At 45.6% G+C, this 25,858-nt stretch overlaps 11 protein-coding genes across 13 annotated transcripts; 4 read left to right on the top strand and 7 right to left on the bottom strand.

The window, feature by feature from the left end:
* Positions 1–2,637: 2,637 nt before the first annotated feature.
* On the bottom strand, positions 2,638–5,283 carry LOC120443999 (T-complex protein 1 subunit delta). Of its 2 annotated transcripts, XM_039623489.2 has the most exons (5): positions 5,060–5,282; positions 3,877–4,529; positions 3,670–3,809; positions 2,926–3,610; positions 2,638–2,858 (listed from the first exon to the last, which is right to left on the bottom strand). In XM_039623489.2, exons 1-5 carry the CDS (start codon positions 5,163–5,165, stop codon positions 2,841–2,843), a joined length of 1,602 nt encoding a protein of 533 aa, XP_039479423.1. In that variant the 5' UTR covers positions 5,166–5,282; the 3' UTR covers positions 2,638–2,840. The 2 variants fall into 2 exon arrangements, with proteins under 2 accessions (XP_039479423.1, XP_039479415.1); XM_039623481.2 differs by lacking the exon at positions 2,638–2,858 and having other exon boundaries at positions 2,902–3,610; positions 5,060–5,283.
* Positions 5,284–5,412: 129 nt separating this feature from the next.
* Positions 5,413–6,307, top strand: LOC120444050 (PITH domain-containing protein CG6153). The gene is made up of 3 exons (XM_039623558.2): positions 5,413–5,764; positions 5,828–6,018; positions 6,076–6,307. The coding sequence occupies exons 1-3, from the start codon at positions 5,445–5,447 to the stop codon at positions 6,198–6,200; spliced, it is 636 nt and encodes a 211-aa protein (XP_039479492.1). The 5' UTR covers positions 5,413–5,444; the 3' UTR covers positions 6,201–6,307.
* On the bottom strand, positions 6,233–7,388 carry LOC120444038 (intraflagellar transport protein 43 homolog). The gene is made up of 5 exons (XM_039623547.2): positions 7,254–7,388; positions 6,954–7,195; positions 6,876–6,899; positions 6,664–6,786; positions 6,233–6,610 (listed from the first exon to the last, which is right to left on the bottom strand). The coding sequence occupies exons 1-5, from the start codon at positions 7,386–7,388 to the stop codon at positions 6,349–6,351; spliced, it is 786 nt and encodes a 261-aa protein (XP_039479481.1). The 3' UTR covers positions 6,233–6,348.
* Positions 7,389–7,427: 39 nt separating this feature from the next.
* Positions 7,428–11,386, top strand: LOC120444014 (PRKCA-binding protein). 2 transcript variants are annotated; one of them, XM_039623511.1, is made up of 3 exons: positions 7,428–7,542; positions 8,695–8,806; positions 9,896–11,386. In XM_039623511.1, the coding sequence occupies exons 1-3, from the start codon at positions 7,496–7,498 to the stop codon at positions 11,246–11,248; spliced, it is 1,512 nt and encodes a 503-aa protein (XP_039479445.1). In that variant the 5' UTR covers positions 7,428–7,495; the 3' UTR covers positions 11,249–11,386. The 2 variants fall into 2 exon arrangements, with proteins under 2 accessions (XP_039479445.1, XP_039479434.1); XM_039623500.2 differs by lacking the exon at positions 7,428–7,542 and adding an exon at positions 8,286–8,552.
* LOC120444028 lies at positions 8,847–9,814 on the bottom strand. Its single transcript, XM_039623537.2, has one exon. It carries the CDS (start codon positions 9,709–9,711, stop codon positions 8,908–8,910), a length of 804 nt encoding a protein of 267 aa, XP_039479471.1. The 5' UTR covers positions 9,712–9,814; the 3' UTR covers positions 8,847–8,907.
* A 38-nt stretch (positions 11,387–11,424) lies between the features above and the next one.
* On the bottom strand, positions 11,425–13,244 carry LOC120444021 (folate transporter 1). Its single transcript, XM_039623525.2, has 2 exons — positions 12,280–13,244; positions 11,425–12,205 (listed from the first exon to the last, which is right to left on the bottom strand). Exons 1-2 carry the CDS (start codon positions 13,171–13,173, stop codon positions 11,651–11,653), a joined length of 1,449 nt encoding a protein of 482 aa, XP_039479459.1. The 5' UTR covers positions 13,174–13,244; the 3' UTR covers positions 11,425–11,650.
* Positions 13,245–14,032: 788 nt separating this feature from the next.
* Positions 14,033–17,085, bottom strand: LOC120458018 (ATPase family protein 2 homolog). Its single transcript, XM_039645520.1, has 3 exons — positions 16,631–17,085; positions 16,081–16,572; positions 14,033–16,027 (listed from the first exon to the last, which is right to left on the bottom strand). Exons 1-3 carry the CDS (start codon positions 17,034–17,036, stop codon positions 14,526–14,528), a joined length of 2,400 nt encoding a protein of 799 aa, XP_039501454.1. The 5' UTR covers positions 17,037–17,085; the 3' UTR covers positions 14,033–14,525.
* Positions 17,086–17,389: 304 nt separating this feature from the next.
* On the top strand, positions 17,390–19,423 carry LOC120451574 (magnesium transporter NIPA2). The gene is made up of 2 exons (XM_039635425.1): positions 17,390–17,771; positions 18,335–19,423. Exons 1-2 carry the CDS (start codon positions 17,474–17,476, stop codon positions 19,189–19,191), a joined length of 1,155 nt encoding a protein of 384 aa, XP_039491359.1. The 5' UTR covers positions 17,390–17,473; the 3' UTR covers positions 19,192–19,423.
* A 101-nt stretch (positions 19,424–19,524) lies between these two features.
* LOC120451727 lies at positions 19,525–20,539 on the bottom strand. The gene has a single exon (XM_039635676.2). The coding sequence runs from the start codon at positions 20,537–20,539 to the stop codon at positions 19,946–19,948; it is 594 nt and encodes a 197-aa protein (XP_039491610.1). The 3' UTR covers positions 19,525–19,945.
* A 230-nt stretch (positions 20,540–20,769) lies between these two features.
* LOC120451646 (protein D3) lies at positions 20,770–21,704 on the top strand. The gene has a single exon (XM_039635553.2). The coding sequence runs from the start codon at positions 20,785–20,787 to the stop codon at positions 21,550–21,552; it is 768 nt and encodes a 255-aa protein (XP_039491487.1). The 5' UTR covers positions 20,770–20,784; the 3' UTR covers positions 21,553–21,704.
* Positions 21,705–21,849: 145 nt separating this feature from the next.
* LOC120451504 (uncharacterized transmembrane protein DDB_G0289901) lies at positions 21,850–25,431 on the bottom strand. The gene is made up of 3 exons (XM_039635300.2): positions 23,401–25,431; positions 22,415–23,265; positions 21,850–22,350 (listed from the first exon to the last, which is right to left on the bottom strand). The coding sequence occupies exons 1-3, from the start codon at positions 25,262–25,264 to the stop codon at positions 22,294–22,296; spliced, it is 2,772 nt and encodes a 923-aa protein (XP_039491234.1). The 5' UTR covers positions 25,265–25,431; the 3' UTR covers positions 21,850–22,293.
* Positions 25,432–25,858: the final 427 nt, after the last annotated feature.

Below are 25,858 nucleotides of genomic sequence, written 5' to 3'. Positions count from 1 at the left end.
CGCCCCCACATTCGAGCTCGTGCACACATCAAACGGAGGCCAAAGGAAAAGCCCATCGATTCCAGCACTCACACTTAATTGGCGAGCACTCGAATCTCGGGAAGCTCGGGGGCTTGGGACTCTTTGAATGTTATCAGTCCAGTGCAGACGACGTGCGTCCATTCCACATGGCCAAAATGTAAAGAATGGCCACGAACGCAAAATGGCTTTGAGCAATTTCGGTTTGAAATGGGGGAACATCAACGGAAACTTCAATTGCATTGGTCATATTCAAAGTGCCCTAAGCCTGAGCAGGTCCAAGTGGGTTGATAAGCCCCGTGGGCTATTATTCAGGGGATTCCCTGATTCCCGGTGGTTGCAGATCGTCCGGTCGAGATTTCATTCGGGTTTCGTTTGATCGATTTCCTTTCCGGTTGTTCGACGGACATTTTGGCAATCATTTGCTGCATTTGCAAATTGAATTTCCTAGCCGGAATATGTTTCGTTCTCATTTCGCCCGATTCATTTATAACAATTTAATGAAATTTTCGAATGCGTTTTCATAATATTGTCGTGGTCCTGCCATCATTAATCACTCGCCACTTGGCAGGACTAACGAAAATTAAGTTTCCTTTATGCTTTCGCTCCAGCATTTCTATTCTTGATGCTCACTTCGGTGTTGCCCCCTTGAGTGGCATGAACTAGATGAAAGAATTTCTTTGAACTGCGCTGTTTAATGGTTGGACGATTAAATAAACACTTGAAATCTTATTTTAAATGGAAATAAATTATTAATTTCTTGAAATTATATTTATAGAAGTTATATAAATTTATGGTCAGATTACTCTTATATCCCTAAATACACTTATAGACTAAACACTAATAAACTTGACATCTTCCAACCTTTGATTTATTGGACATTTTTTAGTTTTCTTTGTTACTTTTCAATCTGCTAGATACTTGAGATCCAAGATATAGCAGACATTGGTAATTTCAGCTGAGTTTGGCGAAATGAAAAGTGCTCGCAAATTATATGGCGAACATATGTTAAATTTCTGCGTGACTGGCTTACAATTTGGTGCTTTGAATTTCAATTCGTCTAGCAAAAAGAAATGTAACAAGGACATACGAGGACAGGACACACCCCTTTGCGCCCTTTTCGCCCGAATGGAGAACATAAGACTTGTGCAAACATTTGGCCGAAAACAACAGCAGCGGCGGGGGAAAACACAATTGAATTACAATGAAAATATGAAATGAGCAAAAAGCAGATGAAGAAAATCGCATACAGAAATTAAGCAAACAGGCGAAACAAAGGAAAAAACCCCGAAATAAAAAGTTTCAAAAGTGTGGGCCACTGGCTCCTGCAAATAGCTCGGGAAAAAAGCGCAAATTCAATATTTGCTCAAGAAAGAAATGGGAATGAGGACGAGAACGAGAACGAGGACGAAAACGACAATGCCCCAAGACAGTCGAGCAAACAGCTAAAAAATATAAAAGTAGCAAAAATAGAATAAATAACTAAAATGGGAGCTGCTCAAATCGAATGAGTTAGTACCCTGTATTCTTTTATGTGGGTAAAATTTATGGTTAAGATTGGTACTTTAAATACCAATTTCTCACAGTTGGGATTAAAAAAAATGAGCTTACCAGGATCCTGTGTAATCATCAAAATCATTATTATCACCAGTTCATAAAAGATATATAATATGATTCACCTTTAAAGTAAATCCAAAGAAGGGAGCGACGACTTTTCCACCCTCTGCAAGTCAAAATGGAAACACAAATCAATGGCTGCTGAGGAAATAAACTTTAAAATGAAAAATTTGCATGCGACCCCCGGAAAACTGATGGAAAACCACCCCCAAAACTTTTCAGCAGCCAATTAGCGGAATAGCTTTTATTTGAGGGCTAAAAAATCAAAGCCAATCAAAAGGGCGTGATCCAAAATCAACACCATCTCGGCCATCACCTAGATGGGTGGTGGAAGATAGTGGGCTGGAAAACTTGATCCCTTTGACATGTTTACACATTTAATTAACTTACACGCGCCGAAAGTTTCCGGACACGATAGATAGTCCCCGTCTAATCACACCCAAGCGAAAACCCCACCCGCATGAACTTCCAAAATGGGGCTAAGAAAACAAAAGGATAAAGACCCTTTCGTAACCCAACCCCTAAGTCTTCCTTTTTGACAATTTGAAACCAGTTCAAGTGGTTTAATCATTTAACGCACATCATAAAAATCGCATCAAGTGATTTTTATTTACACGCCCAGGACAAAAAGGAGCCCCAAAACTAAATGATTGGGGCGGGGTGCGAAATGGTTGGGGTTCAGATATCCCTTTGAAATCGAGGGTGGTTTCTGAAAACGAGAAAAAGTGTCAGCTCACACTAGATAGGGATTCGGTTAGTTGATAATCTTTAAGGCTTTACTGGAGTTCAAGAAATTCATTAGCCTAGTTATACTTTCTAAGAAGGAAATATGGCGATTCCATTATATTATAAAGTTGTTTAGATTTAAGTTACGAAATGAGATTCAATATAAGTTCCAAGTCCAGTTTGTCCTTAACTAAGTCTATACACGTTTTTAAACTAAGGACAATCCACAATATACCCAAATGAGCATATATCCGAAATTAAAATCAAGTTCTTAAGTGGGTTGTGTTAGCGAAGTATTTAATCATTTAGTTTTATTTTTAAATACATGTTAAGCTGGTGAGGCGTAGTGTATATGTGAATTTTATTCAAAATCTAATGCGCAACCGCATAATGGGTATAAGATGTGAGGCTTTAGATGAATTTGCGTGAAGATTGATCTTGATCAGAGACAGACAACGGAAAACTCCGGGTCACACTGCTTAACTGAAGGTGTTGACCTGAAAATAAATTAGGACAGTGATTAGCAATAAATTTAACGAATCAATGAATTCGTTTAGTACTTACAATATCGTCGATCTTCAAGATCGATCGAATCGTCTCGGTGGCCAGGGTGATCGACGAAATACTGACCAGCAGCGGCTGCACCACGTTCTCCGCAAAAATGTCTGTGATGGCGCCCTTGCGCACATTAATACCGGCGTTCTTCTCACCCTGAGCGTGGCGGTTGCGCAGCTCCGTAACCGTGGCAATGGGATTCAAGCCGGCGTTCTCAGCCAGCGTCGAAGGAATCACCTCCAAAGCATCGGCAAATGCGCGGAAGCAATACGCGTCCACACCCTCAACTGTTTGAGCCAATGCGGCCAGCTGCAGGGCCATCTCAATCTCCGGCGCACCACCGCCCACAATCTGGGCGCGCAGCTTCACCAGGCAACGCACGACACAGAGGGCATCGTGCAGGGAGCGAGCAGCCTCCTCGAGCACCAGCTTGTTAGATCCGCGGCAGATGATCGAGACTGTGCGTCCCATGTTCTGGATGCCGGTAATCTTCACAAACTTGTTGGTGCCACTGGCCACCTCCTCGACCAGATCGGCGCTGGACAGGTTTTCGGCTGTGAAGTGATCCAACGAAGCGATCGGACGGCAGTGGAGGGTCTTGCACACGAACTCAATATCCTCGCGCTCCACATCCTTGACTACCAAGCACTTGATCTTGTCCAGGAAGTGCTGAGCCAGATCAGAGACGGCATCGCTAAGTTAATGCAGAACTATCAGCACAAAGTGGTTAAAGAACAAGTGAGCTAAACCTACCGCAGGATAGACTTCTGAACTAGAAGAACATTGCATCCAGACTTCTTGATCTGCTTGACAATGTTCAGGATGTACGAGCGCTCCTCCTTAAGCACACGATCCATGGCAGCGTAGTCCGATACAATCACATTGTGATCCATCTGTAATTTCAAGTTTAAATTATTAAAAACAATGAAACAATTGTAAGGTTCATTGCGTAGTACTCACATCGGTCTTTGGGGCCGAAATGCAGAACTGGATAAGACCGATCTTGGCCTTCTCGATGCGCTTGGGAGCGTTGGAACCGGCGGAGCGGCAGGTGAAGACCAATCCATCAACCAGCTCGGTGTCCTCAACGGTGCCACCCAGGCTGGAGATGACCTTGATGTTCTTGAGATCCACAGAGGTCTCCTTGCCGGGGTCTGTGACCTTAAGCACGGCATCCACGGCAATGGGGGCCAGCAGGCTGCTCTGCTGGGACACCACCTTGGAGTTCAGCGAGGTGGAGGCGCTCTTGATCAGCGTCTCGCGGTCGTCCAGCTCGATGGGTGTGGACATCTGTTTCAGGATCTCTACGGCCTTGTTCGAGCAGCGCTGGAACGAGTCCGAGATGGCCGTGGGGTGCAGACCCTTCTGCAGCAACTTCTCGCAGGCCTCCAGCAGAGCGCCGGCAATGACAACCACGGAGGTGGTACCGTCACCAGCGGCCACATCCTGGGCGCGGGACAGCTCCACCAGCATCTTGGCGGCCGGGTGCAGCACGTTCATCTGCTTCAGGATGGTGGCTCCATCGTTGGTGATGGACACTTCGCCGTTGCCGGCCTGGATCATCTTGTCCATGCCTCGGGGGCCCAGACTGGTGCGAATGGCATCGGAAACGGCTGGAAGGCACAAATATTTCGATTAGCTATATAGTATTGTGATTATGTTACAACTAAAGTAAAGACTAAGCTTAGTAGAGTTCATGTGCTCAGTTCCATACAGAAAACTCCAAACGGCATGACTAATTTACATACATACATATGTACATATGTGCATACATACAAAAACAGACAGATGGTGTTTGGTGTCTTAATTTAACAATCTTCAAGGGGACTAAAATAAAAAAATATGCAATAAAATCCTTATGGCAACCAAAGGTCCTCTCAAAATGGGGCTTTAAAAATCCACAATTTTTAGGTTGATTCAATTCATCACATGAGTAATGCTCGCTTCTTCTTCTTCTTCCGCCCAAGAAGTTTCCAGACAGCCGGCATCCAACTGCTTTTTCAATAGACCATTTGGCCAGAAACTCTGGTGCAGCATTGTTCCAAGTTAATCAACGTGGGTCCTAGCTTAATAAATAGCATATCCGCCAACAATTTTTCACACAAAAGTGCTTAGTTTTGTTAATTTCCTCGCATTTGCTCACCTTTGGCCGCCTGGATGTTGGACAAACGCACATCGGTGGGCTTCGACTTGTCCTTGAAGGCCTTGGCCGTTGGCTTGATGTTGACCGATTTTGCCTTGGGCGCCATTGTAGGGTTAAGTTATGGTTTTCAACAAAACACAGTTATTCTACAATAAATTCACAGCGATTTACACAGAACACGTTGCTGCGAAATGTTAAGGAAAGTGTGGCCGCACTCGATGAGCTTAAATATACCGCCAACTTGTTTAATCGATAAGAGCTTCTGCCTATCGATTACATCTTTACCAGTGAATGGCAAATTCGGGTGACCATATTTTCCTTAGTGACTCGGCTGGTTTATTTACATTACAATTTTTGTTAGGTTTTTGAATTTAAAATTGAAATAATGCCGCACGGACACTCGCACGACCACGGCGGCTGCAGTCATGAGGCCTCGGACGTGGACCACGCCCTGGAAATGGGCATCGAGTACAGCCTGTACACGAAAATCGATCTGGACAACGTGGAGTGCCTGAACGAGGAGACGGATGGCCAGGGCAAAAGTGTATTCAAGCCCTATGAGAAGCGCCAGGATCTGTCCAAGTACGTGGAGAGCGATGCGGACGAGGAGCTCCTCTTCAACATTCCCTTCACCGGCAACATCAAGCTCAAGGGAATCATCATAAGTGGGGCCAACGATGACTCCCATCCAAACATGGTCAAAATGTAAGAAAGAGCAGTCAGATTTCATAAGAAGTCCATTTTATATTCATATGCCTTATTGTTTAGCTTTAAGAACAGACCCAGGATGACTTTCGACGATGCCAAAGCCAAACCCGACCAGGAGTTCCACCTGACCCGCGATGCCCGTGGAGAAATCGAGTACTCGCCCAAAGTGGTCACCTTCTCCTCCGTGCATCATCTCTCCTTGTACTTTCCCAGTAACTTTGGCGAAGACAGCACACGAATTTACTATATAGGTAAGGACAGCACAATCGGTGTTTAGTTACTACCTAACAGCAAGTCGCTATCCAAAGGTCTTCGAGGAGAGTTCACAGAAGCTCATTATCATGGCGTAACCATATGCAACTACGAAGCTCGAGCCAATGCAGCAGATCACAAGGAAAAGGCATTCGACGGAGTGGGCAGAGCCATCCAATAAGTCAGTAAGGTTATTGAGATAAAAATGCGCAATTTAATTGAGTATCTCTGTAAAGTATATTTTGTGATCATTTAAGGCAAGAAATGTATTTGTAATCGCTTAACATATTGAGCATTTGTATTGCACTGATATAATGGGCTTAAGCACACTAAGTATATTGTGTGGGTGGAACCACATCGGGTCCTATCTTCATGCCAATATTGGGCACTTTATCCGAATGGATTTCAGCCGTGACCTCAGTGAACAGTTTGTCCCACTGCCAGAGATCATCTTTCTCGTTGAGGCTCTCCTGTGGAACCAGGCAATCGGTTAAGATTGAGAGATCAAAGCCATCCACAGCCGAAAATGCGTACTGAGAGAGCAAATCGGAATTGGCCTCCTTCAAGACGGCGGATCGTGAGGTGCCGATACTGAAATTATAACCAATTATCATAGTGAAGAGAATTAATCAGGCCAGACTTACGTAGGCGGCTCCACAATCTCATTGAGCATGATTTCGTCCTTGACATCATCCATGTCTGGAATGACGGGAATGTCATCCGTTGGTATGGAATTTGTAGCCGACTTTGTTTGCCTAAAACGCTCACTAAATAATAGTAGTATTACAAGAGTGAAAAGTTATTCTGATAGAATACGTGGCAAGTGTCGGATAACTTTAAGCTATTCTATACTTACTCGTCGAATGAGTTTTTCTTGGACCTATAAAGAAATAGCGCAATCAGTAAAGTTCCTATAGAGGTAAATCATACACACTTTAATCCCTTGAATCCGGAATCCGCCCAGCCGCCCGAAATGCGACGAATGGGTGGTCGATGGGACTCGAATTCATTGTTATATGTGGATGTGGTGGCCGTGTCCGAGGTGGTGGGTGGGGTACCCGCCTGGACATTCAGAGTGATGTCGATGGAAATGTCCTTGGAGCCACCGGCCGCCTGGGAATCCTCATCCTTCAGAACATCGCGACTCTTGGAGCGCCGACCTTTCCTGGCCGTCGTCTAGGGTGGAAAATACATAGAATCTTCAATATACACCCATTAAAACCGGGTTTCTCACCTTTCTTATGGTCATCTTGAGTTCTTCGGCCCAGTCCATCATCTTTTGTTTACGTTTTTCCTCAGCGTTTCCTAGGCAACAAGTGGTCATGGTTACTCCGTGGGAATGTCCAAGTTTACTCCCGGAGTTTGCCATTCGCCCCGCGATGCGATAGTTTTCAAATCACTTACCTATCGCCAATGACAGTTAGAGGAGCTTCAAGTTGCCAAAATAAACAAATATTTATTTTTTAATAACGGAAAATGCTGACGGACACGGAGGATGACTTCTTCTTCGAGGAGGATAAGATGTAAGTGGCCATTGTAACCAATTCGTTGCTGCAATACCTTCGCCCAGCTTTATTTGCGCACAACAATCTGTTGCGATGTGCCGAAAAGTATCTGTTAAAAATCAATAATCGCCACAACTGAAACATATTGTTGGAATCAGGCCAGAACCGCTGCTCATCCAGTTGGATGGGGATAGTGCTCAGGCTGTCCGGCGGCACAAGGATCGCCCGGAGCAGCTGGAGCATCCCTCCGCTTCCGCCGCCCCCAACGAGGCCACCGTTATGCTCTGCTCCCCGGCGGGCTTCTCCTGCGATTCCGCATCCGGGGACAGGTTCGGCATCGAGTCCGCCAGTAGGCAGAAGTATGAGTTAGATCGTTTGTAAGTCAACTCCGTTGACCCGGAATCGTTGCAATACCACATATGTATATCCTGTGGAAGCTCTGATTTTATAGGTCATATCCGTAGTTTAGCTCACACTTAATTTTTTCTTTGATTCTTCATACTTTTATGTTAAAAAATTGGCGTATTTCTAACACAATAACGTATATCCTTTTTGAAATATGACATTTAAGTAGCCATTTTTTAAAATTTTATTTTGACACCTTCCTGTATTATCTATTTTACATTTGAAATTTATTCTATTTTTTCTTACTATTATTTTCTTTTTAAAGAGCGACCACAGTACTATAGCCTTTTGTTGTACAGTAAGCCCTCCAGAACTATAATAAAAAAATTATCATTTATTCAGTTTATTGATTCCACCAAAGGAGGACAGATATGAATTTCCTTTGTAGAGCTTTAGATGCTTATACTAAATAATGTCGTACTTAAGCTAGGCTAGCTGGTATAGAATTCGAGGTGTCCTTTGGCTGTCCAAATCCCATCCTTCGAAATCGATAGTATCACTAAGTCTTAGAATAAACTGCCCCGATCAACAGATTTTTCAAAAAGCCTTAGGTAAACTTGATATAGTCCAATGGCCTTGCTAGAACTGGTAACATGGCTAATTAGAAAAGTGCACCGATCGATGTGAGTACGTTGGAAAACTGATATCAAATCACCCACACATAACCATATATACTTCAAATCATGTAGCACGCGTAGATCACGCTTCAAACTTAATTTAAACTTTATAAACTAATGTCTTAACTTTCTACTAACCTCAATTTAGGGGCATGACTGTCAGCACGAATGCTGTCGTCATCACAAAGGATCAGAGCAACCTGATTGGAATTAGCATTGGGGGTGGAGCGCCCATGTGTCCATGTCTATATATTGTTCAGGTGAGTCTAAAAATCAAAAATGAATAAACGCTTACAAATATCTGTTAGCTTTCACGATCAGCTTTATTTTCAAATTTGATATATTATTTAATGTATTATTTCTAGGCTCCCTGGGAACCTATTCTAGTTGTAAGCTTTGTTCGCTTCCAGGGATTCGGAGTAGCCTGGAAATTTGTCATTTTGCGTAGCCTGAAGTACTCGCTCCTTTCCCGCGCAAACCAATCGCTGGCCAGCTGATCCAAGCGCTGATCCATCCGTATCCTTTTCCTCTCGTCATACAGTTGGCGACTCAGAGCCCGATCCGACGTATGGAGACGAAAAGGTTTTGGGTGGGTATAGGAGGACTTGACATGCGGGACAAAGGGCTGACGGTTGAGGTAGTCCATGGAAGATCCTGGATTGATTCGGGGCACAAAGTCGGATGCCTTTGGGCACTGTATTCGCTTCTTTGGTTGGCTGTTGGCTGACGGCTTCATGGACGCGGAGAAGGTGCCAGGACCCCGGGGCTTCGTCAGCTTTTGCAGAGAGTTCAGGTACAGCCGGCGCCTTTCCAATTGCCGATGAGATCGCTCAAAATCGGGCACAGGTCTGCTCCGGAACTGAAACGCATTTCGTTGCGTGTTGGCCAACCGCTTTAGCTCCCTGCGTTTCTCGGTGTAAACCTGCTGAAACTCGCATACCCGTGGTGTCTGCCCCCTGGTCCTCTTTAGCTTCTTGGGCTTTCGCTGGCTTTGGCCACCACCCGCCTGTTTTCGCTTACGCTGATCCTTCCCGAAGTCCCGCTCCTGAAGCGCCGCCTTCAGCCTCTCATCCAACTGGTCGAATCCCGGAATCAACTTGGGTCTGGCATGGGACTCATTGCTAAAATCCTTAACGGACCAATTATACCAGTTGGTGATGGTCATAATTTGGCTAACCAAATCGGTTTCAGTTGCTAGGGACTAACCTTAAACGATAATTTTGAAACTTAATGTTATGACTACTATTAGCTTGGTTTTATAAAACAGTTTACTGTTCCAACCAAGTTTGATTTACAAACTAAGATCTATCGCTTGCCAAAAAATAAAATGCTAAAGTTCTTATCTCTAGATCTTTGATGGAACACCCGCTGCTCGGGAGGGATCCCTGCAATCCGGAGATGAACTGTTGGCTGTGAACTCGGTGAGCGTGAAGGGCAAGACGAAGGTAGAGGTGGCCAAGATGATCCAGACGGCCACCGAAGAAGTGGTGATCCATTACAACAAGCTGCACGCTGATCCCGAACAGGGCAAGACACTGGACATCATTCTCAAGAAGCTGAAGCATCGGATTGTGGACAATTTGTCGAGCAATACGGCGGATACACTGGGTCTCTCGCGCGCGATACTATGCAATGATTCGCTGGTCAAGCGGCTGGAGGAGCTGGAGGGCACTGAATTGATGTACAAGGGTCTCGTAGAGCATGCCCGCCGGATGCTCAAGGCCTACTACGATCTCCTGCAGACATACAAGTCCTTTGGGGATTGCTTCACCCAAATATCGGTCCATGAACCGCAACAGCGGGCATCGGAGGCATTTCGCACATTCGGCGAGTTCCATCGCACCTTGGAGAAGGATGGCTTGGGCATCATCAAACAGATAAAGCCAGTGCTGGCCGATCTGGGAACGTATCTGAACAAAGCCATTCCGGACACAAAGCTCACGGTACGTCGCTATGCGGATGCCAAGTTCACATATCTTTCGTACTGCCTGAAGGTCAAAGAGATGGATGATGAGGAGCATGGCTTTGCTGCCCTGCAGGAGCCACTTTATCGCGTCGAAACGGGCAACTATGAGTACCGCTTGATCCTGAGATGTCGCCAGGATGCACGCAGCAAATTTGCCAAACTCCGCACCGATGTTCTCGAAAAAATGGAGCTGCTGGAATGCAAACATGCCATGGATCTGAACAAGCAGCTGCGAAGCTTGCTAGAAAGTTTGGCCGAACTTCACAGGAGTTTGGTCGATCGACTGGAATCCCTACCACCGCTCTTTCCCATTGAAGTGGACTTCAAGGAGACGGACTTTCAGTACAAGTCGAGCACTCTGAAGCCGCAAGAGCTGGACGATGATGAAATCGAGGCCAACAATCATCCCCATTCCACTCCTTCGCAAGTCGATTGCGGTTTTGAGGCTGTGGAGCAGCCGGCGGCAATTATAAATGTGGAGCCCAAGGCGTCCGATGAATCCTCCACCTTCCAATCACACAGCGAGAACGAAACGCTACTCAAGGAACTGGGTCTGTACGACGTGGACCTGCTCTCCAATCCGCAGACCATTAGCAATCAAAAGGACTCCATTGCTGCCCAGAATGATGGCTACGATTTCGACTTGTTTTTAAACCAGGCAACTGCAGCCACCACCAGTTTGGAGCGCGATCTGATGTCCTCGAATGCAGAGGAGATGGATCTACTTCTGCAATAAGCTCCTTAGTACAAATATTAAGAGTTGCGTTAGATAAATATTAAATGTTTCAGTATTTGGTGAAGATATACAAAAATATGAGTAGTCTTTGAATTCATTAGGATAAAAGTTGCTAACCACTTTTATGTATATTCTCGAACAGCTTATATTTATGGAAACCAAAGTCTTTGTTCTAATTATTTTACTTATAATTTGTTTATTTGTACCATTTTGTTTAATTGAATTGATTGTACAGAATGTAATTTCTTATTGACTATGTTTTCTTGAATTTAGAATAAATAAGATAGTTTCCTATTTTCAATTATAAACAATACATTCAGTATATATGCCTTATAAGAAATCCTGTACTTACAAAATTGCACATTTAGTCCTACTTTGAGTTGTATAACATCTTATATTATCCTACGTTAAAGGAACCACATTCCCCGCACTTGACTTGTTATTCGTGCCAAACAATTTCATGCAGATAGACCCAATTATAGATACTCCACCCAAGACCAAAAAATAGCTACCGTAAACCACGTACTGATCCCGCGGCTCCAGAGCGAATCCAACCCGCTCCACAACCGCAATGGTCAGAATGGTCTGCAGCATTAGACCCACCAACGTGTTTATACCGAAGATCAAGCCAAAACTGTCCTCCACCAGATTCTCGGCCACCACGGCGCCCGCCACCGTGATGATGAAGAAGAATACGGCGCAGAAGAGCACATAGGTCACATAGGCCACCCAGATCTGCTCCGTCTTGGCAGCATAGATGAGCAGGGCGCCCAGGACAGCGGCACAGATGGATATGGCCGTCATGTAGGATCTGCGTCGCTTGTTGGAGTTCAGCAAGCCCGCCAGAATGGCTCCAATCGCTCCGAGCAGTGTGGCCACGGCCTCCACTCCGCCATTGTAAACGCTAAGGTGATTCGGGGCCACTTCCTTCCACAGGAACTGGATGTAGGAGATCACCTGGTGGATAAAGCAGAATTTGTATAGTTGACATCCTTTGGAAATGTTAGTATTGCCATAAACCCCCCCCTTACTTGAACTTGACCGCACGTGGCCAGTGCCCACCATATGCTCCACTGCAGCACGACGGGATTCGAGTAGGAAGAGACGAGGTGGTACCACAGCAGGCGGCAGGCGTTGGCGAAGGAGAACTTTGGTGCGGTCACGTCGCCGTCGGGAGTGGCATTCTTCTCGACATCCGCGTAGAAGTAGAGGCTCCGCGGCACGCTGGGCAGGAATAGGGACACGGCCAGGGAGATCAACTGCGTGGCCAGCGAGAGGTAGTGCAGCTGCCGGTAGTCCATGCTGTTGGTGGACACCAAAACCTGGGCAAACAGGCCGCCGAGGAACTTGCCGCTCAAGATGGCAGCTCTCGTGTGGCCAGTGACCACCTGGTACTGCTCCTTGTTGACCTTGGCGTACATGTATGTGTAGTAGGCCACCTCCGCGGCCGTGAAGGTGCCAAAAAAGACTTGGGCCACCTGCAGCATACCCACGGTCTCCGTCCAGATAAGCATTGAAAACAGGGTAATCCCAGCCAGTGCCGACAGTACGATAACCGGTTTGTACCTCACCAGATCTGTGATGAGGAACACAATGACCAGCTGGGCCAGCACCGAGTACGTGCCGAAGGGATACACATCCTGGTAGATCTGATCCGTGGTCAGGTTGCCATAATCCGTGGACAGGTACTCCGTGACGTACGGCTCCGAAGGTCGAAACTCCCGGAAAAAGCCGAACGTGCACAACAGCAGCGAGATCTTCAGCCAGTTCTTCATGTCGTAAATCGCGACACCAGGTGGGCCACTCGAGTGGAAGCTCCAAGCTCTAGGCACCAAGCTCCTCCGGCGATAGATTGGTGTCGTAACCAACGCGACGAACGCCAGCCGGCAACTGATCGCGCGAATTAAGAGCGCATGGTATCCCATCACTCTCCACGAAAGCGACTACAGTGGTGGCCAGCAGTATCCACACACAACAACCAGAAAACGAGAAACTAAAGAACTTTGAGGCGTCCAAGAACTATTATCCCAGAGTCCAGTACTACATCATAAAACAGGATTTTAAAAGGTCATATTTGCGTTAGTGCTGTAACAGAGATTTATATAAATATAGTATCACAAAAACCTATATTTTTTATTTAATTTATAAATAAAAAACTATCATGTGTATAGGTACGAATCAACCTATAGTTCTATTTTTAAAGGGTATGTGGTTAGTTATATAAATCATAATTTACTGTAAATATTTTTTTCTAAAAATGCCATTGAAAAAGAAATATATCCGAAATATGAAATATGAAAAAAAGAAATATATCCGAAATACTGCAAATTCTAAAACCACTCTTTTTCCAATAAAATTTATTGTAGCTACTGTTTGACCATAAAATTCGTATATTGCGAGATATTCACACATATGTATTTGGACATATGTTTAACCCATGTGCGCAAGTTCAATGACAGTTAGTGTTAATGATAAGACCAAAAAACACAAAATTGAATATTTGTTTTGGTGTTTCTTTCAGCATGAAATTAAGTTGTATAACATTCATATATTTTTGGCAACTACTGTATGACCTCAAAAGACCGTGAAATATTCATTTATCTACATTCAATTAACGGGGAGCATTTCAAAAACAATAACTTGACACGTTTATGGATTGGGTTTTAGATCACAGAGCATTGAAATTTATAAGTTCTAAAAAAGTTTTGTTTTGGTGACACCCAGCTCTCCATTCGCATGATTGCAAAGCAAGCTAATTTATCACACCAACAAAAATCAAGATTCTTGGGTTGTTCCACATCAGTTTATTGGCAATTAAGTGACGCATTAATTGGAAATTTGTTTAGATCTCAACGTTGGCTCTTGGTGTTCACAATCAAGAGAATTATACTCTTCAGTTTTACGGTTTCAGAGGGTAAAAATAGAGCATTCAAGTTATCACCGATAAGTCTGTTTTCGTAATCTGTAATCTGTAGACACTAAATTATATTTTGGAACTGTCTAAACACCAAAGTCGACTGTATATCCCTAATCGGTTTTACTTTACAATAAGCAGTTGGGTTTAAAGGCTGATCCAGTTAAGAGGTTTAAAGAGGTAATAACATGCTAATTTGTTTAAACAAATTAAGCAGATTTGTTTTCGTTAATCTTATCGTCATTTTTTTTAGCGCATTCTGCCTAAACAGTCATCACAATTAATCTTTAAATATGTAGTTTTAAGTAGCTAAAGCATTTTCCCATGGCGTTGATAAAGTCAAGGATTCCCCGATCACTAAAACTACTTTCTTTTTAGGTAATCTTCGTAGAGTTTTAGCAATTCAGGGCTAGTCCGCGGAGGCACCGCCTTCAAAGCGTGCTCGAAGTCAGTCCACTTTACGTCCTCCGCTTCGAAGCTTTGCTCCAGGGCTCTCAGGGCAGCCTCATGGCAAACGGCTTGTATCTCTGCTCCGGAATATCCCTCCGTCAGCTGCACCAGCTTCTCCATGTCCACATCGTTTGATATCGGCATGGCACGAAGTTTGATCTTTAGGATTTCCCTGCGTGCTTCGCATTGTGGTAGTCCTACGTAGAGAATTCGATCAATTCTGCCCGGACGAAGCAGCGCCTTATCGATCATATCTGGACGATTGGTGGCAGCCACTATGGTGACATTTTGCAGGGCCTCCACGCCATCCAGTTCGGTGAGCAGCTGGGTGAGAACGCGCTCTTTTACGGAGGAACCAGAGCCGGAACCATCGCCCTCCGAACGCTCACCACCAATGGCGTCGATTTCGTCAAAGAAAACTATGGCTGGTGCCACCTGACGAGCTTTTCGGAAGACCTCACGTACCGCTCGCTCCGATTCGCCCACCCACATGGAAAAGAGCTCTGGTCCCTTGATGGACAGGAAATTAAGCTTGCTTTCGGTGGCAAGGGCCTTGGCAATCATGGTTTTTGAGCAGCCTGGCGGTCCAAACATCAGGATGCCCCTTGGCGGCTTGATGCCCAGACGTTGGAACTTCTCCGCATGCAGCAGTGGCCACTCGATGGCCTGCTGCATCGCCAAACGGAGCTCGGATTGACCGCCAATATCCGCCCATTGCACATTGGGACATTCGATGAGGACCTCACGCATCGCCGATGGTTTAATGCGGGTCAGAGCAGCTTGTAGGTACAGCATCTGTAGAGGATTCGGTTGCGCCTGTAGTATGGCAGCATAAACGAGATTGGCTAAGTCTGCTCCCACGTAGCCATGAGTAATAGATGCAACGTGCTCCACATCCTCATCACTTAGCTGATGCTCCACCGACTGAATCAGGCATCTTAGAATTTGCAGCCTGGCCTGAGAGCTGGGAGCACCCAACTCCACTTCACTGTCCAATCGACCAGCTCGCCGAATGCTCGGATGCAGTGCATCAATCTGAGAAGTAGTGGCCAGGACGAAAGTTTTACTTCCTTTTAGCTGGCTGGGAGTACTTAGCTGATCTAGCAGGGATAAAAAGGCCAATAAGACTCGCTTGACAAGATCGCTGCTTTCCTGCTTGGGACACAAGTTATGGACATCCTCAATCAGCAGCAACGTTGGATGCGGATAGTGATTGTAGGCACGCTCAAAAATAGCACTCAGCTTCTGTTCCGTTTCGCCCAGGAATTTGCTGTAGACTTCGCCGCTGTTGATGCGTATCAGTTGGACACGTTCCTGACTACGCTCCTCGGCCAGTGCACACATGGCTTCCAGAACCATGGACTTGCCACAGCCAGTGGCGCCGTACAGAAGCAAACCCCGGGAAACCCTAAGGCCTTAAATATAAAAACAATAAATAGGTACAATGTGAATCTTGCGTTAAACTTACCTGCAGGCAACATTCGGAAGCCCAAAGCGTACTCCATGCTCTCCTCCACCAGTTGCAATTGCCTATCCAGCCCGCCTATTTGGGATTTGGTGATCCTGTGACTAATCTTCTGCTCCTCCTGCTGCTGATTTTCATTTTCTGCTATTAGTTGGACCTTAGTAACGTTGGTAACCTGGATGAACTGCAACGGCTTGGATTCTAGGCTAAGACCAGCTAGAGCCTCTTCCACTGTGCTCTGCCATTGCTCCAGGCGAAAAGTCAGCGATTTGTTAAAGAAATTCATGTGTATTAGACTGTCCTTGCAGAATACCCTATTGACCATGTCTCTTTTGAGAAGGGCAATGGCGTCCTGCAGTTGTCCTGACTTCAGGAAAGTCTCTGTGCTGTTTAGATGCTTCAGGGAAATGCTGGCAGCAGCAGTGAGGCGACTGGGAGGGAGGGCAGAGATCTTGAGTAGCTTTCCTCGTAGTTGCGTGCAATGAAGTTTGAAATCTGGTAAAAACAATATTAATTAGTGCTCAAAACCCATTTTAAAGATCAAGTGACTTACCCCCTTCACTCACAAATACTGTGGTAAGGAATTGCTCCGATGTGGGCCATACAATCCTAACCAGCGGCTGCTCCGACGTCGAAGGAGCTTCCAGCACCACATGTTGTCCGATGTGCAGCTGTGCCAATTGCATCGCACCCTCGGAGACGAAGACTAGCATATTGGCGTACTTGGCGGGCAGATCCTTCAGGGACTCCACCTCAAAGTTCCGCTGCTGAAGACTTCTCGTATAGATTGCCCCACTCCGGACGTACTCCGCCTCGGAATCGGGACCAACATCGTCCTGGCTGATGGCGGAGCATAAGCCCTCGTGGTTCTCTCTCGCTTTCGAGGGAATGTGGACGCCGCAGGACTCGCAGTGGTACCAAGTGACCTGGTTTTTCTTGCTGCTAGACTTTGGCGGCATTTCGTTGGCCGGTTGCACGTTTTGTTTTCATTGTGGGTTGAATCGTTCGTTGCGAATGGCAACTGGGTGGCAGCTCTGGCATATCTTAGTAAAAATAGCTAGATCTTTGTATAGCTAAACAGAAAACAAAGTTACGGCGAACGGAGTGCTAATAATAAATTATTTAATTTCATCAACTTTCCTCGCACATTCTTTATCGTTAAAACCAAACATTAGTAACAGTAATCTTTAAGCTCACAGTTTTAGTAAAACAAGCCAGTGGAGGTATTGCTTGAAAAATAGCTAACTTTGGCTAGTAAATGCAGTCAGTCTAGCTGGCATCACTGAGGGCGGTATTTTCCCGCTGTCCGCATGCAGCCACTCTAAGATTCGTTGATGGCTTGTGACTCAGACTTCCTAGTGCGAAAAGCAGGAGCGGATCACATAGCGGATTAGCCATGAACGACGGCGAAGCCTCATCACTGCAGATGCCCCAGATGACGGTGGGGGGCATGCTCCCGGGTGAAGCCAACCAATCGCCTGACACCGCTCCCCTTTCGGTGGCGGAGGCGGTGTCCAACACGGATTTCTACATCGGCGTTGGCCTGGCGATCTCCTCCTGCTTCTTCATCGGTTCCAGCTTCATCATCAAGAAGAAGGCGCTCATTCGACTGAGCAGGTACGGCGAGGTGCGGGCGTCAGCCGGAGGATTTGGATATCTGAGGGAGTGGATCTGGTGGGCGGGTCTTTTAACAAGTGAGTGAAGAACAAAACAAAGAGCACTTGGTTTACGGAATACCCTTGCAGTGTGAATATTCTAGTGTTTATATGTTCCATGAGTAATAGTGTTAAGATACTGCAAAATTCAAAAGCAACGATAACAAAGTGAGGATAACGCTATTCCGTATATGTATATTTATTTTTCATATACTTTACATAGAAAAATGTTATTAATTATGACCTTCATGCTATCGCAAACTTCCGTTCCCGGCAAGTGTCATTTGAATATTTCAAAATTCCCAAAAAATAATCTGATTAAGACAGATCGGTTTTTGGAACAGACTATAATAGTTTTCAATTAGCTAAGTCGCACAACGCAAATTGGAGCATTTGTAAACATTTAACAAATAATCTTTAAAACAGAGACATAACAGCCACATGCATATGTGCTTAGAAGCTTTGCTGATCTATAGAATCGAATATTAGTGGCGTACCTTCTCCGGAAATTTGAATACCGCCTGCAAGGGTATATTATCAGAAAAACAGAACCCCTTATCACACTGACCTTATGACTCACGTACTCTGCTTGTTTCTTACAGTGGGTGTGGGAGAAGCGGCCAACTTTGCGGCCTACGCCTTTGCCCCCGCTTCGTTGGTCACCCCGTTGGGCGCTCTGAGTGTAATCATCTCAGCCGTGATGGCCTCCAGATTCCTCAACGAGAAACTTAACCTGCTGGGAAAGATAGGCTGCTTTCTGTGCATACTGGGATCCACCATCATTGTGATTCACTCGCCCAAGGAGAAAGAGGTCGAGGATCTGCAGCTTCTATTTGACATGCTGTTGGACCCGGTGTTCATCCTGTACGTAATCTGCATCATTGGCTCTACGGTGTTTGTGGCGTGCTTTATTGCCCCACGCCATGGCCACACCAATGTGGTGGTTTATATCTTCTTGTGCTCCGGAATCGGTTCTCTGACTGTGATGTCTTGCAAGGCATTGGGCCTAGCCATTCGGCAGACGCTGAATAACGGAGGAAACGTATTCCTCACATGGATGCCATGGTTCCTGATCCTGGTCACTGCCACATTCATAGCCATCCAAATGAACTATCTAAACAAGGCGCTGGATATATTCAATACTAGTATAGTGACCCCAGTGTACTATGTGATGTTCACCACTCTGGTGATAGCTGCCTCTGCCATTCTGTTCAAGGAGTTCACTCACATGCGGTTCGACGATATCCTCGGCGATGTGTGCGGCTTCCTCATCGTTATCACAGCTGTGTTCCTGCTCAACGCCTTCCGAGATATTGATATATCGCTGAATGATGTACGAGGTCTGATGCGACCGAAAATGCAGCGGGTGTCGCAGTTCGACGAGGAGGTACTGGTCACTACCAACACGAAGGAACGCCGCCTGTCCTACGGATCCAGCGACATCTTCCGGAAGGCCTGACACAAGCAGCGCTACCAGGTCTAGTTGCATCCCTTGCAGCGGTTGACCTGAAGACAAGGTTGGTTTTACTCCGTAAACGAAGCATTGGTCCAAATATCTGTGCATATCACCTGCATTCACTTTCATCTCATCGCCATCTATTGTTCCTTCGCTCTTGTTATTCATACATTCGCTAGTATAAGACCATAGATTTAGGTTACACTTATATTAAACACGACTTTAGAAAAATTAATTGATTTTGTATTTTTATTTTTGATATAACCCCGAAATGGTTTTTATTGGTTTTTTATAGGATATTCATGATGTTAACTTAATAAACTGTGCAGTAATACAAGTTAAGCATTTTGTAACGATTAGATACATCAAATATGATTCGTTTTATAAGACTATACCTCTGATAAAAAAAAAAATAGCTAATAGCGTTTTCTTTTAATAACTTTCTCTTAAATATACAACTTACATAGACAAATGTAACTTTAACCAAATCGAACTTTAAACAATATTTTAATTTCAAATAATTTCGTGCATGCTCAATAGCTCGGTTTTGGTAGCATTTAACTAACTCCTTATAAAATATAAATCTTCCAGTTTATATTCTATCTGAACGTGTAAGCATCTATACATTTTTCTTGTGAAATTTAATTGGATAGCGTGGCGTTATTGGAGATGTCATTTTTTTCTGGATTGATTTTTCCTCCCATCTTCTTTGTTTTATCCAGTTCAACTGGGATTGCCTTAATGTAATTAAATGAAGTTACTCTGGATATTTTGATCCGTACAGCCAAATGGAGCTGCTCAGACTTTCAGCGGTGTGGAACGAGTCATCTGCTGAGTTGTTAGGACTGTATTCCGTTAGCGGAAGATCCTTTAGTCTGCAAATCTTCCGTGGTTTGAAGAACTCGCGATCTGTGATCAGATAAAATTGCTGACTTTCATTTTGAACAGCCTTAGGTAAGTTGTTTGGCTGCGAATGGAGGGGTAATGAGTCCTGTCTAAAGGACATGCTTCCGAAGTTTCTGATGATAGCTAACGCCTCCTTCTCAATCGTTGAGGTGTCCTCCCAGTCCTCCATTGTGGCGTGCTCCCCCAGCGGCTTGGTGCCAGCTACTCTCTGAATCTTCTCCATCATTTGCAGACTTTGACGGATTTCACGCCCCTTTCCGCCCGGCGTTCCACATTTAAGCAGATCTTCACGGGCTGCCAAGTACTCGTAGGTGTTCATAGGGACAACTCTTGAGAACTCCTGTTTCTTCATCAGCTCGTAGGCGATCTGCCCATGAACCAGATTAAAGTCCGGCTCCAATTGCAGCAGATCGTGCTCGAAGCGCGTCTTGGGCACCCAAGCCATGATGCTTTCAGTTGTTTCAAGTATTCACAGCTTGATTTTCATATCCAGGAAAGCCCTTTTCAAGTAGACTGTGCAAATATTTTCGAAGAAAAATATAAATTCAAAAACACTACAGTGCTATCGATACCGATAACCATGTTATTCGCCTCCAGGTGAATTGCAGATTATCGATAGACCATAGGCCAGCAAATAAAACAATAAACCGTTTTTTAATTAATCCAATTTGGTTTACTTAAGCAATAAGGATGATTTGTACGCGGTTCAGGGTGTTGCGTAATCTCAACCGCAGCGCTCTAAGTGGACTTGGAAAAGATATACCACGATCAACCGCTGTGAATGTCAACTATCCGGCTGTCAATTTTCCGGCCGCCATTAGAACGCTGAAAACTTTTGGCCAGTCTTTCCTAACCAAGGAACCAATCTGTGCATTTAGCGCATCTCAGCGGCAGTATTCTTGCGAAAAAATAGGCAAAACCATGGAGGAGCACTGTGTAGTTCCGGATGTGATCGCCAAGGCCCCGGCGCAGACAGCTGTGGTGGAATATGCCGGCGATATTGTCGTAAAGCCGGGTCAGGTGCTGACCCCCACCCAGGTGAAGGATGAGCCGTGCGTGAAGTGGGAGGCGGACGCCAATAAGCTGTACACCCTCTGCATGACCGATCCGGATGCACCGAGTCGCAAGGATCCCAAGTTTAGGGAGTGGCACCACTGGCTGGTTGGCAACATACCCGGTGAAGATGTCGCCAAGGGCGAGGTTCTCTCCGCGTACGTTGGATCCGGTCCACCACCAGACACCGGACTCCATCGCTACGTTTTCCTGATCTTCGAGCAGAGGTGCAAGCTCACCTTCGACGAGAAGAGGCTGCCCAACAACAGCGCAGATGGACGCGGCGGCTTCAAGATCGCTGAGTTCGCCAGGAAGTACGCCCTCGGCAATCCCATTGCCGGTAACCTCTACCAGGCGGAGTACGACGACTATGTGCCCATCCTCTACAAGCAGCTGGGCGCCTAATTTGCTCGTGCCATGAACCGTGCTTATATAAGCCAGTTTGAATTGGATTCGCTCCTTGTTTGCAAATCTATTGTAACCTAGAAATTAAAGACACATATGAACACTTTGTGAAACACTGTTGCTGGCAATAAACTTGTTAAAAGACATCTTAAGTCACTGTATCTTATCTCTTACACGAATTCTATTTTATCTTATCTAATATACATTCAAACTTTAAATGATCTTCCCAATATTCTAAGTCTGAATCAATTTTATCTATTACTAGTTTGGCACCGTCCAATGAGAAAATAGTTTTTGGGCTGATTATTTATTTGTATTTATTCCAATTACAATCTACCTTTTTATCAATAGGATTCTTCTAGCGTCATATACAATTTTATGAACTTGAAATAAAATATCTTACCAAAATACATGTTTTGAAGATACAAGACATAATTGCTATCGACCTTCCTAGTAGGAAGAACGTTTCTGATCAGTATTATAGTAATTTCCCAGAGCGCATAATACACCCTTCTGGGTAAGTTTTTTATTTGTAAAAGCATTCTGAATTACAGACCACTTCTTAAAGTCAGGATGGTTCTTCATGTGTGCAATAATAAAGGTCTCTAATACAACTAGATGCAAAATCATACAATCGATAAAATAATGCTGAAGAAGAACCTACTTTCTGTTCGGTCCTATGTTGGGACCAATGTATGTTCGGGTCTTGAGAAGGAGGGTATGGCTAATTTTCAAATTGCTTTACTCTATAGAGGGAAAGACGGTGCTGTGATCTTTCCATTCGGTTTCGCTGATTGCCTAAAAGAAGTAAGTTTAGAGTTAGTTGATTATAAGATGGTTTCGGAATATTTGACCAACTCACCACTAGCTCTTCGAAAGCCTGTTTAGCCAGCCAGTGGAAGCATGGACTCTTCCATTCGCGGGCGATTGCCTGCTGATCCTTGACGTCGTCCTCGGCGGTGGACTTGGAATTTGTAATGCTCTTGTATTTGGCCCACAGGAAGACCATGCTGCGCAACTTGTATACCCAGAGGTCGTTGGGTACGCCGCGAATGATGTCCTGGATCTCCACCATGTTCAGCTCCGTAAGATTATCCAGAAGGGTGCGGTTCATCAACGTAAAGATGGTCTTCATAGTGTCGTACGGCACGTCAGCATTCTTCTCCAGACCGAAGTGCGCCGATTTTATGATGGCGTAAACCACCTGCTCTGTGGTGAGCTTGGGCAGATTGGGTAGGAAGCAATGTTCCAGGTTCAGGTTCCCGCACTCCAACAGCTGTTGGTCGATCTCCTCGCCAACATTCTTGTAGTCCTTCCACCAGTTGCCCCAATCATTATATTTTTTCGATTCATTCAGCGGAGCCCACTCGGACCTTATGCGCTTCCTGTTGCGCTTCGAAAGCTTGCGTGCCGACTTGGCGTCGTCGGCAACGGATTCATCTTCCGAATCCTCGTTGAGCACTACGGCCGCCTCAAGGAAGTCCTCCTCGGTGGCGTCCTGGTTTGTACTGTAATTGAAGGTTTGTTCGAAGAAGGTCAAGGCATATGAGTTCGCCTCGGGTTGTGGTAGCTTTTTCGGCTGATCGTTGAGATAGGGAATTCTGAATCCGCCAATTAGGAATCCGCGCTTGCGTGCCACGCGTCGCCATTTCTTGACCGACTTGGAGGCAGCCTCAGTTTCCAGCGGTGGAGCTGGGGCTACACGCTTCTGGCCTGCAATGAATCATATGTTAGGGACTTGAGTGTGGTAAAACTATTCCTGACTAAACTATTCTACTCTACCAATTGAATAGTCCTTCACTTGGAAGAGAAAACTTCAAGGTTTAAGGAAAGAAAACTATAGCTTACCAACTTGAACGGGGTATCCAGGAGCATTTGGTGGCCTATTAGGCACTCCTGCTGGCTTGCCTACTTGTGGTCCACCTTTCACTGCCTGCTGGTCAGTCCTAGATGCCAGTGGTCCCGTCTTCTGCAGCTGTGGTCCAGTTTTCAATCCCTGTGGTCCAGTTTTCAATCCCTGTGGTCCAGTTTTCAATCCCTGTGGTCCAGTTCTCACTCCCTGTGGTCCCGTCCTGGCTGCTTGGGGTCCGCTCCTTACGGCTTGTCCAGCCACCGGTGGCTTCTTGTTGGCTACCACAGCAGTAGTCGCCTTGGGAGCTAAGTTGTTGACCTTATACTGAGTTGGTGCTGCAATGGGTAGTTTCTTTTGTGCTCCAGCAGCGTTGCCCGGTCGCTGGTTGGCGGGCTTGTTAGGCTGGTTGCTCCTGTTGTTCGTCACAATGGGCGTGCCCGCGGTTTTAACGATTGCTGCAGCCTTCTGAGGATTGTTGCGCAAGTTCTGGACCGCCCTGGCGGCTGGCTGGGGTCCTGGCTTGCGGACAGATCCACCATTGTTTAGATTCATCTTCTGCAGCTGATTGCGCTTCGAGTTGAAGGCGCGCTGACTAGCTTCCCATCCAGAGCCACCGGCACCACCTCCTCCTCCTCCTCCTCCGCCACCTCCACTTACTGCTCCGCCGCTGCCGCCACCATCTCTACTGTTCGATTGAAAGCCGGGGCTCTGGAACGAGGAGGATTGTGATTTGTTCCAGTTGTTGCGAGAATCTTGGAAGGTGCGACTAAGGTTGTTGCTAAAGCCGCCTCCGGCATTGTTGTTGCCAAAGTTGCCACCAGAATTTTGGTTAAAGCCTTGGCCTCCGGACCCTCCGACAGCCGGTCCGCGGTTGTTGAAGTTTCCTATATTCCTATTGTTGTCCCCAAAGTTACCAGAGTTCTGGCCAAAGTTGTCCTGATTTCCACCGCGTCCGTAGGAATCATTGAAGCCAGAACGCTGCTCATCAAAGTTAGGACCTCTGTTTGAGAAATTGTCATTGTTGAAGTTGCGTTGATTGTTTCCTCCGAATGAGGGCCCGGTGTTTCCAGCAAAAGGGACATCGCTTCCTCCAAAGGAAGGTCCATTATTGCCACCAAAAGCGGGGCCATTGTTTCCACCAAAAGAAGAGCCATTGTTGCCGCTAAAGGAGGAACTGTTGTTGCCTCCAAATGGGACTCCATCGTTGTTACCGAAGTTACCGAAAGAGCCCTGATTTCTGGGTTCATCGTTGTAAAATCTATCGCCGCTTCCCTGCGACTGGGGACCTCGATAGTTGATGTCCGGATTGCGGTCCATGTTAAAATTACCAGAGTTACCGGGAATGCGGTTCTCCAGTTCTAGCAAGCGGGCTACGTTGCCTGAATTTGATGAGCCCCTGTTCCCTTGTCCGAAATTGGAGGACTGGCCGCCACGGAAGTTGTCCTGGTAATTATCGCCGAAACGCTGGTTGCTTGGATTGAACCCTGTCCGATCTCCGTCTCCGGAACGTTGGTAGCTGTTGTTGCCGCCACTGTTGATGTTGTTGAAGCCACCGCCGCCGCCGCCGCCGCCGCCGCCACCTCCACCGCCACTGCGACTGAAGTTGCCACCAACTGGACTGGAATTCCGGTTGCCGCCGTAGCCTCCGCCACTTGGATTTCCGCCGTAGCCTCCGCCACTGTTATTGCCGCCTCCGCCGAAATTGGCGCCACTACCACCGCCACCGACTCCGCCTCCACCGAAGTTTGAGGAATACATCCCGCCTCCGCCTCCTCCTCCTCCACCACCGACGCTGGAGCTCCCCATTCCGCGCCGCTGGCCAATGCCGTAAGCGTCGTTCTTCATTTGGCGGTAGTCCATTCCGAATAGTGCTTACCCGGAGTTACCTTTTCGTCGAGCACTCGCCGCTACTTCCAATTAACTGGCTTCTTTGCAATTTTTTCCAACACAACAAGCGCGCCCCAAAAAAATGCTTTCCTTTCCCCGATTTTTTCTCTGTCTGACAGCCAGGGTTGCAACGCAATGAAAGCCGGCTACACAAAATGGTAATAAGTCCGATTTGACGTTGGTATTTTTTGCGAGATATACCAACCTTAAAAAAATACTGCAATTAAATGAACTGGAAATATCATTCAATAATTACTTATTTAATTATTAAATCATTTAAGCTAATTAATTTTCCAACAAGTAATTTTCATAAAATAGAATTTTTGGTTTTGTTCTGTTTGAACCCTCTTTCCCAAAAAAGTACCTTTTCAAACTCTTTTTTCTTTATAAGAGTTTAATGTGTATTTTTCTATATTGAGCTCTCTCTTAGTATTTAATTAAACAACTAGCTGTTATTTTGTTGAGCCATCGTAATTAATTAACTATTTGTTTCGATAATAAATTTAAAATATTAAGTTTTTAATAGTTCTTGAAAAGTGAAAAGCGAAATTTGAAAATCTTATATAC

This window comes from Drosophila santomea, chromosome 2L (genome assembly GCF_016746245.2).
Source record: "Drosophila santomea strain STO CAGO 1482 chromosome 2L, Prin_Dsan_1.1, whole genome shotgun sequence".
NCBI classification, from domain to species: Eukaryota; Metazoa; Arthropoda; class Insecta; order Diptera; family Drosophilidae; genus Drosophila; species Drosophila santomea.
The sequence above is the reverse complement of the archived record's forward strand: the minus strand, read 5'-3'. Positions and strand labels throughout refer to the sequence as shown.